At 37.5% G+C, this 12,818-nt stretch overlaps 2 protein-coding genes across 2 annotated transcripts; one reads left to right on the forward strand and one right to left on the reverse strand.

The window, feature by feature from the left end:
• Positions 1-2,841, reverse strand: acot13 (acyl-CoA thioesterase 13). The gene is made up of 3 exons (XM_032580297.1): positions 2,642-2,841; positions 2,377-2,561; positions 1-366 (listed from the first exon to the last, which is right to left on the reverse strand). The coding sequence occupies exons 1-3, from the start codon at positions 2,792-2,794 to the stop codon at positions 207-209; spliced, it is 498 nt and encodes a 165-aa protein (XP_032436188.1). The 5' UTR covers positions 2,795-2,841; the 3' UTR covers positions 1-206.
• Positions 2,842-4,155: 1,314 nt separating this feature from the next.
• tdp2b (tyrosyl-DNA phosphodiesterase 2b) lies at positions 4,156-8,275 on the forward strand. The gene is made up of 7 exons (XM_032580294.1): positions 4,156-4,542; positions 4,713-4,834; positions 4,933-5,079; positions 5,276-5,367; positions 5,890-6,008; positions 7,382-7,552; positions 7,632-8,275. Exons 1-7 carry the CDS (start codon positions 4,396-4,398, stop codon positions 7,911-7,913), a joined length of 1,080 nt encoding a protein of 359 aa, XP_032436185.1. The 5' UTR covers positions 4,156-4,395; the 3' UTR covers positions 7,914-8,275.
• The last annotated feature ends 4,543 nt before the right edge of the window (positions 8,276-12,818 follow it).

The following is a 12,818-nucleotide window of genomic DNA, read 5'->3' on the forward strand; positions in this document are numbered from 1 at the left end:
TCTTTGTCCAGCTGGCTTTATTGCATGTACAAGAAACATTCGCTGCTCAATATTCACAACAACACAAGTTAGGGGAAAAAAAACACACACACAACTTTGTTCTGCAAACTTATGTACTTACAAAAAACAGTGCAAGTACATTCTGTATATATTCAGAATCCCAAGTTTTAGCAGTAAATTATACGATTTTGATTAGAAGAGACGGTTCAGCTGCTGCCGAGGTGTTTAGTGTGTCGTCCCTGAGCGATGAGTTTCCCTGAGGTTTTGCTGGAGAGATCTACAGTAGCAAATGCCAGCGTTTTCCCCTGCTTCAGAACTTGTGCAGTGATGAGGACGTCTTCCCCTATCTTGGCAGCATTCATGTACCTGCAGCATAGTGACATTCCCCCCACACACACATTACTTGTTTATGCAGTTCATCTTCAATATGGCAACAAAAAGCTACTGAAGTTTAAGTGGGGAAGGTGAGAGATGGCTGACAATCTTAAAGGGATTGTTCTTCCACTTGGGTCTTTATTGTTTCTAAAAACAGCACCTGTTCGGATTATGGCAATAACTATGTTTTTGGTGTCTGGAAAACAAGCTGTTTCAAAAACCACCACTGCCTATTACCTTGCAACCCAAGCGGAGCTCCGCCCACTTAGATGAGGATGCTTGGTCAGCTGGTTTTACTGCTGTATGCACTGTACAATGGCTGTTGGAAAACACGAGCTTTGTTGTTGACTTGTCATTCAGAAATGACTTGCTGCGTTCTTGTTGGTTGTGCAGGAGGCTCTACTTCTGCTTTTCAAAGACGGACAGTTATATAGTTACACATCTATTTGCAGCCAATTTCACATGCGAGGGTAAAAGTTGAGTTGGGGGTTGTGGTCAGCAGCAGCCTATTTGGATTTAAAGTGACAAGAGGCCTTCAAACGGCTCATTCTGGAAGGAGCTCAACGGCAAAATCCGAGGAAACTAAAATATCATAATCTAAGAATGATTATGTTTTGTACAGCCCATACATCTAAAATAAGGATAATAGATCACCTTTAAGAAGTACATTTTATGGAGATATGTCAGCTGAATTATGCATTTTTAAAGTTTTAAACATGAGCAAACGCATTTAGTCCATCTAAACAGAAGATTTCCGTTTACAGTGCTTTGTAAAAGTATTCGCACCCCTCGAACCTTTTCACATTAGAGAGGCTCCACCTTTTGCTTTAACTCCATCTGCAAATTGTTTAGTTTATATCTCTGGCAGCTTCCCAACCAATGCATTCAGCTTATATAAGCATCATCACAGCATGATGCTGCTACTAGCATGCTTCATTGTGACTACTGTGTGTTCAGGGTGATGTGCAGTATTGGTTTTCAGTCAAACACATAGTGTGTCATGCAGGTTGCCCAAATTTTATATTTTCTTGCATGTTTGCTACATCCCCCACATGGCTTGTTTCAATATTTAAGCAGGACATTTTTATAGCTTTCCTTTAACAATGGCTTTCTACTGGCCCTCTTCCTTACAGGCTAAATTTGTGAAAATCATGATGATTAATTCTGTCAAGAGATTCCTACATCTGTGCTACATCTCTGCAGCACCTTCAGAGTAACCGCGAGCCTCTTGGCTGCTCCTCTGGATGCTTTGTTTTATTAAAGGTAGCAAAGTAAAAGGGGCTGAATACATTTCTTAAATAATGCTGAAAGCCACGTATTTGTCTGTGTCACTTCACTCAAGTGTGTTGGTGTGACCCAGGAGTCTGCAGTTCTTTTGACCCCCAGTCCAGCTAAATTAAACTTATGTAGAGCCCAAAATGTTACCTAAGCTTTTTTTATCTACTAAATAAGGTAATTTTGAAAGAATCACCACTTTATTTCTGTTTTTAGATGTTAAAATAAAGAAAAAACAGACAGAAAAGTTGATATTTGTGGAAAAATGATTGAAAAAAGTTATTTAAGCTAAAGTTCATAAATTTATGCTGTCTTGTAAATGCTTGACAGCAGTCAAACTCCTTGTTTCTGTGTAGAGTTCATGCTAATTAAGTTGATTCTGAATCTGAAAAAGCGAAATCTAACTTATTACGGCTACTTTTAACGTCATTTTTGTGGAAATTCAGTGCGTCTATTCCATGAAAAAAACACACACACACACACACACAGAAGAAACTGGATTTACTATATATTTAAAAACATTAGCTGGTTCTTTATCACTTTTGACAAAGTTATTAGGAGTCACTGGATGGCCCAAAGAGCCACAGGGTGCAGACTCCTGGTCTAATCCATGATTTCTCAGTGAAACTCAGTGAAGTCTGTTGCTGCAACTGGAAAAACTTAGTAGCAGAGAACACATTTGCAATGCACCGCCTTGATGCATGATTGAGGCATTTTTAAACTCACGTTATATTCATGTCCACGCTGACCCCTGGGGCTCCTCTCTCACTGTGCATAATGGCCATGGTAGAGATCACGTCCACCAGGGTGGCTGTCAGCCCGCCGTGCAGCGTCCCTCCCCGGTTTGTGTGCTCCTCCTCCACCCGCATCTCACACACCACCTTCCCGGGACTCGCAGAAACAACGTCCACCTGTGGACAACATCTGAGGTTGCAGTTTGAAAAAGCAAAAAAATCCTGGGCTTGGCTTCAAAATATCTGTTCACATTTACCTTGCTCATGACTCTGTCGAAGCCCGAGTGGTCGACCATCGCTCTCATTATTTGTCTCAGTGAGTTTAAAGTCAGGGTGCTCATGTTTGACGGATATGAACGAGGCAATGTCAAAGTTGTGTTTATTTCCAACAGGAAGTTGCTGCGTTTCATAAATCGTCCGGGTGGAACTTCAGTAGATTTAAGGGAGAGCACCAAGAGTGGTGGAGAAGCATAAAAACGAGAGCGCAATATGTGTTTAAATATAATGATGAACGTAATCTATTGTATGTTTAATGTTTTTATTTTATTTTTTTATCGAATCTTTATTTCCCGAAAGGTTGCGCATCTTCACTGTGATTTATGGCCCAATTTTAACATGGTGCATTCAAGTCAAATCTTACATCTGAAAGAATTACTAGGTGATTATTTAATTTTACCGTCAAAAGTTAAGATAATTTTTTTTTACCTTAATAAAATTAAGGTATTTCTTTTAACCTAACTTCTTATTCAAAACATCCCAAGAGACAGATTTGACTTTGGCTTTTACTGGATTCCTGTGAGTTTTATTATCTAATAAAATGTTGTCAAAGTTCCAATGAGTTTTATAGTGTCCAGTTTCTGAAATTCTGCAACATATTAAAATGAACCTGATCAAACCACAGCTAAATCTAAAATTAATGATTACTATGTGCAATTTACAGTGCTGTGAAAAAGTATTTACCTGTAAAAGATTTATTTTCATTTTTATTGTCACACACTTGAATGTTTAGATGAAATGAATGATAATATCAGGCAAAAAAGTAGCCTGCATGTGCACAAAAGGTAATTTTAAATTATGATTTCATTTATGAAGGAAAAAACTTATGCAATCCAATCTGGTTCTCTGTGAACAAAGCAATCATTGTCCCTTAAACCGAACCTGTCTGAGAGGATGGATTGGCTGAATGGATCTCAAAAAGCAGCACATCATGCCTCAGTCTAAAGAAATTCAAAAGGAGATGAAGATAAAGTCACTGACATGATCAGTCCAGAAAAGATTACAAACCTGTTTCTAAGACATTAGACTCCAGTGAATCACAGTAACAGCCAACATCTATGATTGAAAAAATCATAGAAATGTGGAGAATTTTCCCAGGAGTGGATCAGAGATCCATGAAGGAACCCAGAACATTTAAAGCACAGAAACACTGAGAATAAATGGCACTTCTCCCATGAACTACCATTGTACTTACCAGATAATGTTTAACGTTATTAGTAATGGCCTTAGGGCAACCAAATTATTGAGCTGATCTAAAAGCAGAAAATAAAAAGATCTTCTACAGAGTGCATAAACCAAAATGTTGTTTTGAAGAATCTAGAATAATTCACTCCAGTTTTGACCTGTATTTTCATTGTGGTTTACATCTTGACTCAATGTAAAAGATTGCCCAAAACACATGAAATAATTTATTTGTGTTTTCATTATAAAATTAAATATTTCAATCTGAATCTGTTTTTAGGGGGGCAGTTGATAATCAAATCCAATAAATTAATTTTAAGTTTTTATGTTGAACGGTAGTCTAGTTTACTAGGTGAGTTTGAACGTCGCTAGCTCGACTACTGTTGCCTTAAAACACCATACAGAAGCCCAACGAACAGAACCTGCACAACACCGGAAGTCTTTCAATGTTACACATATCCCGGTTACTTTGTAAAGAGAGAGCCAAAAATGACGTAAACATCCTATTCTTGTGTGTCATTCCGCTTGCAAAAAATAGTTTCTACGACAAAAAATGGCTTCCACATCAAACTCGGAGTCGCCGTCTGTGTCTGACTTGGAAAAAAGCAGGAGTGGACTTTGCGAGGAGTTCGCCACTATAACGGGAACTGATAGCGCCGTGGCTCAATGCTACCTGGCTGAAAATGACTGGGAGATGGAGGTACAGTAATTAGTGGTTACAATAATACTAATGCGCCAGAGACAATGCTGCAGCTGATGCCTATTTTATTGGTTTGTTCATTGTGTTAACGTGAGGAAAACATCATTATCTCCTTAAGATACAGCCAGGCAGATTTTATTTACTCTTAAAAAAGATCCTGTTTTCTACAGAGAGCTGTAAACTCATTCTTTGAGGCGGACATGGAGAGAATATTTGAGGAAGACTTTCAGGAGAGTGACTGCGTCCCTCCGAAAAAAAAGCAAAAGGTCGAGGAAGAACCTTCAAAGGAGTGGTGAGTCAACTCTTTTAATCGTACAAGTTAACGTAACAAAGTGACTCTGACGTTATAAAGTTAAGTACAGTTATAATAGTCTCTGAAAACATTTCCAGCATCGATTTGACCGGAGACAGTCCAGTTGCACGAAAGCCACCAGATGAAGATGATGGCAAACTGTCCCTGATCTCCTGGAACGTGGATGGACTAGACACGGACAGCCTGGCAGAGCGTGCCAGAGGCCTCTGCTCCTACTTAGTGCTGTAAGTAAATCTACAGGCTTACAGAAACAAGTCACTGGCTAGATTTAAGTAACTATAATTTTCTGGGGGACAAGTATCATGTTTCGCCAGAACTTTCTCCATATTTCTTAAATTTTAAGTGGTCAGTAATCACACGAAAAGCATTTAAGAGTTTTTTGTTTTACCTTTTTTACTTGTAATACTTCTCGTTACATAGATACACCCCTGATGTGGTATTCCTGCAGGAACTCATTCCACCTTATGTTCAATACTTGAAGAAACGGGCTGTCAGCTACCTCATCATTGAAGGTAGAGTATGGCTCAGAGAGGCCTTTTCTCTGAAATAGACTCGTGCTACAGTAAAATCCAAATGCAAATATCAATAATATATGATGCGTGTGGTGTATGTTTCTGGTGTTGCACACATATGCTCTCCACTGATTATGACAGTTTTGGGTTAAAAACACTGATAAGATCCTCTGTAGTTGCCGATTAGTAACATATTTTTCTCATTTCCAACCTATAGGAACCCTGTAAACAAATCAACTGGAAAACGATTTAAAAGTGTATAGTTTTTGAAGTAAAACATGTGTAAAAAGGTTGAAATTTGCACTTTTTTAACTCGTGTTACTTCTGAACTTGGCTCCTTGATGAAAGTTCCTCCATTTTTCTTCAAACTGGATTTCTACTGACTGCTGTTCCCTGCAGTGATGATGCAGACTACTCACAAGTGGTTCATACAACCCCAGTTATACAATGATGATGATGATGATGAATAAATACATAAGGTATCCTTTAAAACTCTTGCTGTCTTCTGCACTCTGATTGAAGGTGGTGAAGAAGCTTACTTCACAGGAATGATGCTAAAGAAATCCAGAGTAAAATTCTTGGAGAGTGAGATCGTAACTTATCCCACCACACAGATGATGAGGAATCTACTTGTAGCTCAGGTATTTCCACCTTTACTTGATTTTTTTTCTTCTTCTTTTTATTTTTTACCAAGAATCCCACCTGAATGTGACACACAGTGCTTTGCAAAAGTATTCACAAATTAGCTTTTTCACTTTTTGTCAATATTACACCAATAAACGTTGGTGTATTTGCTGTTATTGTACCTCTACTGCCTTTTCTAAGAGGTTTTCTTCCTATAGTCCTCCTTATCAGCATTTGCTTCCCCATAAACTCTATTGAACATCTCTGTCTATGTTGGAGAAGACCATCCCACAACATGATGCTGCCATCGCTGTGTCTCACCATACAGATCCTGTGTCAGGACTATGTGCAGTGTGGGTTTTCCTCTACAGTGGAGTTTTAAATGAAGGGCAGAAGTTTTAGTTTCATGTGAATGGAGCGTCTTCTTCCAATGTTATTTTCTTGCCATCTTTCACAAAGTAAATATTTGTGGACAATTAATAGTTGTATTATTTTGAGATACTTGAGTTAAAATTAGCTAAATACAAAAGGACACAATGCTTTTTAGATTTAGGTTTGTAAATTAAGGATATTGTACTTTCATTAGTTTACAATTGAGCCCTACTTTATGTTGCTCTGTCAAATAAAATCCTAATTAAATACATTGATCTGTTGTTACACGACAAAGGCTGAAACGGTTAATCAGATTAATCATGGTAAACTGATTATTAGTATAATCGTTAACTAATTCAGTAATTTATTAATTGTCAGCTGGAGTATGCAAACTCAAAAAAAAAGCTAATTTACTGGAAGAACATACTGTTTTTTTTTTTTTTAAAGTATACATTTTCTTTTTTAGATAAAGAAAAACTTTGTAATTGTGTTACACCCAGAACTCCCCAAGTTGGATAGTTTTAGCGTCAGACAGTTAAAATTCTCTTAAAGAAAATCTTTTAATAAGCACCCTTTGCTATCCAGTTATTAATCGGTTAACCCCCAAACGTAATCAGCCAGTCAGCTGTACACTGTTTTGATATCAAGTCAAGTAGAAAGGGATGAGATTTTCACGTTATTAGAAGTATTTATTTATTTATTTATTTTATTTTATTTTTTATCTGCAGATGCATCCTTTTCTACAAATGATCAAGCGTACACTAAAAAAATGCTAAGTTATTGCATTTTATTTTTTTCATTTAAAATTGGAATAGAATTGTTGATTTGCATCTTCTAATGCATTTCTAATATTATATTTAAGTTGTTAAATAAAATATTTCCAGAATGTAACAAGGGTTTTATCTGATTAATTGCCTGAATAATTATTAGTTGCAGCCCTGAACGTGTCAATGTGAAAAGGTTGAAGGAGTATGAATATTTTAGTAAGTGACTCTAAATGCTGCATGTCTAAAATCAGGTGACGTTCAAAGGTCAGAAGTTGTGCCTGATGACTTCCCACCTTGAAAGCTGTAAAGGCCACGCTCAGGAGCGGATGAAGCAGCTGCACATGGTGATGCAGAGGATGAAAGACGCTCCTGATGATGTCGCCGTCCTGTTTGGAGGGGACACGAATCTGAGGGACACCGAGGTCAGCGTTTCCTCGCAGCACTGAGTCGACTTCTGCTTCAACGCACGTTATAAATTCCTCTTTGTTCTGGGCTTGTCAGGTAGCCAAAGTGGGCCTGCCGTCTGGCGTCTGTGACGTGTGGGAGCGACTGGGCAAGCAGGAGCACTGCCGCTACACATGGGACACCAAGGCCAACAACAACAAGACCGTTCCCTTCGTCAGCCGCTGCCGCTTCGATCGCATCTACCTCCGGCCAGCCTCCAAGGAAGGAGTACCACGTCTGGCCCCGGATCACATGGCCCTAATCGGACTGGAGAAGCTGGACTGTGGCCGCTACACAAGCGATCACTGGGGCCTTTACTGCAGCTTCACCGCAGGGTAGAAACACTCGAAATAGCTGGAAGCATTTTAGCGAACATCTGCTGCTCCGTTTTTTTCATTGAAAATAGGCCCGAGCTGACATTTGTTGCTTGTTAATGTTGGGTCCTGATTTGTTTTATCTCCATGCAGTTTTAAGATGAGTTAATAAAAACATTCGTACTGTTTGGAAACCACAGCTGAGGTCGAAATTTCATGCCTTCCATCCGACTCCCATAAAACCGCTGACAGAAAAATACCACCGTGAGGCGTGACAGCAGCCTGAATCTTTTCACATGCTCCTGTCTTAATGATGAAGGTGACTGCAACAAGTTTTTCTCTTCACACAACAAAAAACTAATAAATGTACATTTTGTTCTTATCAAACACATTGTGTAAGTTTCTGGGAATATATGGTGTTTGTATGTTGCCACTAGAGGGCAGTATTAAGTTATAGTGCTTTTTAAAAGCAGTGCTACTGTCCTAGAAAATTTGAAACACAGATGGACCTATAGCTTAAATACTAAACATCTGAACTCAAACTGGGAGAGAAAATATTTAGTCAGAAAGAAAATGTTTAAACTGAGAACCACAGAGTTTGGAAATATCAAAGGTAACCTGGATGAATACAGAATGCAGTGTTTAAATTAGGTTTCATTTTTTTAGGGAAAATTAATCAGACAAAATGATCTGTACCCTTATTTAAACAACTTCTGTCATATTCCACTATTTTTAGACAGCTGAATTCAATATCACTGGCTACACCCAGATCTCATTACTGGCACACCTGGAGAATGAAGGAAACTATTCAGTAGAACCTGTCTGACAACACGAAGTAGGCTTAAAAAAAATCTCAGAAAGCAACATGTAATGCCTCAATGTAAATAAATTAAACAAAAGCAAAACAGTTATTAACGTCAACAAACATTTCTAGGGCTTCGGGAGTTCAGTGAAGCAAAAAGTGAGAGCTTCCAACTACAAACGTAAACATCGAACAGATCTGGTCTGCCAGAATTACTCCAACAGCGAATCGACGACTCGTTCTGGTGGCAATGACATCTTAAACACTCACTTGCTCCAGGTCAGAGTTCAAGACTCAACAATACGAAATTGACCAAAAATGGCTTCGGGCTGTACTAGAGTTCAAAGGACAAAACCACTGATGACCAAAAACAACTTGATCCTCAAGAAAAATACTCTGTGGACTCACGAGATAAAAGTGAAACATTTTGGAAGGAATGTCTCCTTAGATCTGGTGTATAATAAATTAATCCATTCATCGTCTATGCCCTCTTATCCTGGCACAGCAGTGGGCTAGCGTCTATCGCCAGTGGTCATTAGGTAAGAACCGGTTGCACTACGGACAGGTTTCCACCCCAAAGAAACAAACTCAGCATTCAGAAATAGGACATAAGTGTCATAAGTGGGATCGTTGAGGGCTACTTTGCTGCTGTAGCACTTTGATGACTTGCTGTAATTGATGGAAATTGTTTCTAACACACATGATCCTGAAGGAGAATGTCCCACCATGACCTTGGGCTCAAACACATTAGTGTTATGCTGCATCAGAATGATCTAAAACACAACAAAAATGAAGGTCTTTGGATTGGCCTAGTCAAAGACTTAGCTTAAATTTGCACAATGACCGTACAATACAAAAACACAAAATCTTACCAAGTATTTTTGGTCTAGTTTCTGATGCAAATATCTTAGTGCACTTGAAATAAGACAAACCTAGCAAGTAGCTTTTTAGCATGATATAGGAGCTTGTTTTAAGTCAATAATTCCTTAGTACTGATTTTTTTAAAAGTACTAGTTAAAAGTGAAATAATTTGTCAGTGCAACAAAACATTATTTCCCTATTATTTGCTTAACTATGGGGGGAAAATGTCTTGTTCCTCTGGAAGACAATTTCACTTAGACTTTTTCATAAATGTTAAGAAATTACTGACTCAAAACATTTCCCTTTATCCTGCTTAAAAGTTACTTGTAAGTTAGTTTTACCTTATTTCAAGTGTACTGTGATATTTGCACTATGAGCTCGACTAAAACGACTGAAAATACTTGTTAAGATTGCATGACTTTAAAGTGTAAAAGCACTGCAAATGCCCAAAAAGAACCTCCAACGATTCTGAGATATTAAAACAATTCTGCATGGAAGAGTAGACAAAAATCCTCCAGAGCTGCCGCCTGAACTGCGACAGTCACTTTTTCACATACAGTCAGGTTGATCTGGTTTGTTTTGTCCCATAATAATTTATAATCTGAAACATCTGAGAGGAGCCAATATTTTTTCACACTGTATTATGATTTTAGATCAGATCCATCTTGGCAATCTGTGGCAGGTTTTATGACATCCTCTCCATCCAGTCCAAAATGTTGATTGCGTTCAGATTATTCTCCGCTACAGCAGAAGACGGGCTGACAGTAGGAGAAGTCACACACTGAAGTGACTCCTCCCTGGGAGCCTCATGCCCTCCTCTCTTGTTTGTCTTTCTGGTTTCCTTTGCAAGGACATCAGGATAAAATCCCTTAACAATCTGTACACACAAAAACATAAGTTGGAGAAGCTTTTGTATGAACAATTAATGTTTTTCCATGCGTATCTCTATATGTAAACACTGTTTTATTTAAAAAGAAAAAAAAACACAGCAGCCAGCTGCAGATCAGGAAGGATTTTCACTGACTAAGGTAAAAAAAAGAAAAAAGAAAAAAAGAAAGTCCCCTCATACTGTAAAGCCTTTAACTCACAGAGATCGGGAGCAGCTCCTATAAGATCCAGCAGCTGTCTGAGCCAAGACACCAGTCATGTGATTTATCCCTCTGCCTGGAGCAGCGTCTTCCTGCCACAGGCCCGTCTTCCTCCTCCACAAATCCACAGCCACTCGCACCGTAAGCTTTTCGCCCGTAAGGCAGCGTGGATGTTCTCCAACATCATCTCGCTTTCTCCCCTCGGCCTCTTTTATCATTTCACTCCTCGTCCCGTCCACAACCATCAGTCTCACACATGTATTTCAGGAGCAGAGCCCTCAGTGATGGCTGCAGCTCCTCACTGGAGCTCCGTCACTATGAATATCCTTGGAATTGCCCCCGACGTGTCCATGTGCTGACTGGGAGCCTCTGGGACGAGCTTGTCCTTCGGCGTGGTGTTGGAGGATGATGATGATGATGATGGATCTGACCCCAGTCCAGAGAAGATCAGCAGATTGTGAAGAGCCTGAGCTGCAATGACTCACACAAGGAGGAGAAGCTTTGCTTTTTTGTAAATGTTGGACTCTGGCTGGGATTTCTCTGGAAAATCCAGGATCTGAGGCTCAAATCCCATCCGATGTCAATCGAAACCGTAATAAATTTTTTAAAAAAAACCTCATTTCTCTTTTTCTGCATCGGTGTTGTCACTGGAAAGACGAGAGCAAGCTTAAGTGGTGCTCCTGTCCATGGTGCCCTGACCGCACCCGTCAGAGCTTTACTACAAAATCATTGTGACAAGAAGTTATTATTTCTGGCCGTACAATGCTGCTGCTCATTCTCTGAGTCCTGACGGTGCAGGAGATGTTTGCAAGATCAGAAAGAAACTGAGATTATTTCAGATTCTCTCAGAGTGAAAAGTGGAGATACCTTTTTCAGAGACAAAACAAAAGTAACAAGTCTAAATTTGATCAAGAAAAGGAAATCAAAAGTAAAAAATAAATAAATTCAAGACACCACAATGTTGTATGTTAAATAAATGCTTTAAACATAAGTACATTTTAGCTGAGAAAAAATATCCAAAAATTCACTGATTCAATATTTCTATGTAACTGTAAACATAAAAGAACAAAAGTTCGATTGAGGAAAAATATTACATAAATGCAAAAGCAAAAATTGAGTTTAACATAATGCCAAAATAAGAAAAATAAAATTCACATCAACAAAATGCAATTACTGAAAAGTGTTTAGAGATAAAAGATAATCTTTCAGCAGGTGGCACCATACTGCTTCAATTAAAAAAAAAAATGATGCAAATTAAATAAATGTTTTTGAAGTTACGTCAAAATAAATATGAAATAAAAAAGATCAAAAATATTGGCAGAAAACATACTACTTCTAAATTACAACAAAGAGCAAAAATGATTCAGAAACTCTTTAACAGATTTAATTTGAACATTTATGAACGAACTCGACCACATTTTTTCAGATACAAATGTAGATGATGTAATTATTGATTATTTAGAAAACATAACAATAGAAGTAAAGAAAATCATAAATCTTAAGAGAAATAAAATTATGTTTTTATTGAGATAAAATTGTAAATAGTTCTATAATGTGATAAAGAATGAGCTTCATTACAATACAAATGATCAAGGCTGAACCAAAGTTTCGTGAAAAGCCTTTAAGATATTATTAAATCAAATTTACATTAATAACATCCCAATTAATTAATGAATAAATCTGATTTATTTTACTCGGTTGTATTACTCAAACAGTTTGGATGACTTTGTTTATTTATTGCCAGTTTTGATGAAGTTATGATTTATGAATATACTTAAATGTATGTGCATTTGCCTACACATACATTACCAGTATTAGTAATCTTGTTTACTGGATTACAACAATTTATTTTAAGATTAGATGCTTATAAGACACAACGATGACAAACCCCCCCCCAATAAAACAATAATTTATTTTTTTTAATTAAAAAATAATAAAACACAAACATTTAAATATTTACACTTTTCTTTGTTATACCAAGTCAGATTTACACAAAATATATCTATATTTAAATAAATTACCTTATAAATACATTATACTGAAAATATAGTTCAATGCAGTATATGAAATTAACTTAATAAAATTGTTAAATATGTGCAATGAATATATAGCAATAACTACATACAAATTATATATAAATATTTATTGTGCTAATTTCCGATTTTAGCAAAATCAGGAA

The sequence above is a fragment of the Xiphophorus hellerii genome, chromosome 13, assembly GCF_003331165.1.
Source record: "Xiphophorus hellerii strain 12219 chromosome 13, Xiphophorus_hellerii-4.1, whole genome shotgun sequence".
Classification (NCBI taxonomy): domain Eukaryota; kingdom Metazoa; phylum Chordata; class Actinopteri; order Cyprinodontiformes; family Poeciliidae; genus Xiphophorus; species Xiphophorus hellerii.

Bases quoted from the DNA above. Each gene is read 5' to 3' on its own strand.
- acot13 (XM_032580297.1), bottom strand. From the start codon at position 2,794: ATGAAACGCAGCAACTTCCTGTTGGAAATAAACACAACTTTGACATTG. The intron at 2,562-2,641 runs GTAAATGTGAAC...TGTTGTCCACAG, and splicing joins TCGACAGAGTCATGAGCAAG to GTGGACGTTGTTTCTGCGAG. The intron at 367-2,376 runs GTGAGTTTAAAA...ACTATGCTGCAG, and splicing joins AGCGTGGACATGAATATAAC to GTACATGAATGCTGCCAAGA.
- tdp2b (XM_032580294.1), top strand. From the start codon at position 4,396: ATGGCTTCCACATCAAACTCGGAGTCGCCGTCTGTGTCTGACTTGGAA. The intron at 4,835-4,932 runs GTGAGTCAACTC...AAACATTTCCAG, and splicing joins GAAGAACCTTCAAAGGAGTG to CATCGATTTGACCGGAGACA. The intron at 6,009-7,381 runs GTATTTCCACCT...GTCTAAAATCAG, and splicing joins GGAATCTACTTGTAGCTCAG to GTGACGTTCAAAGGTCAGAA.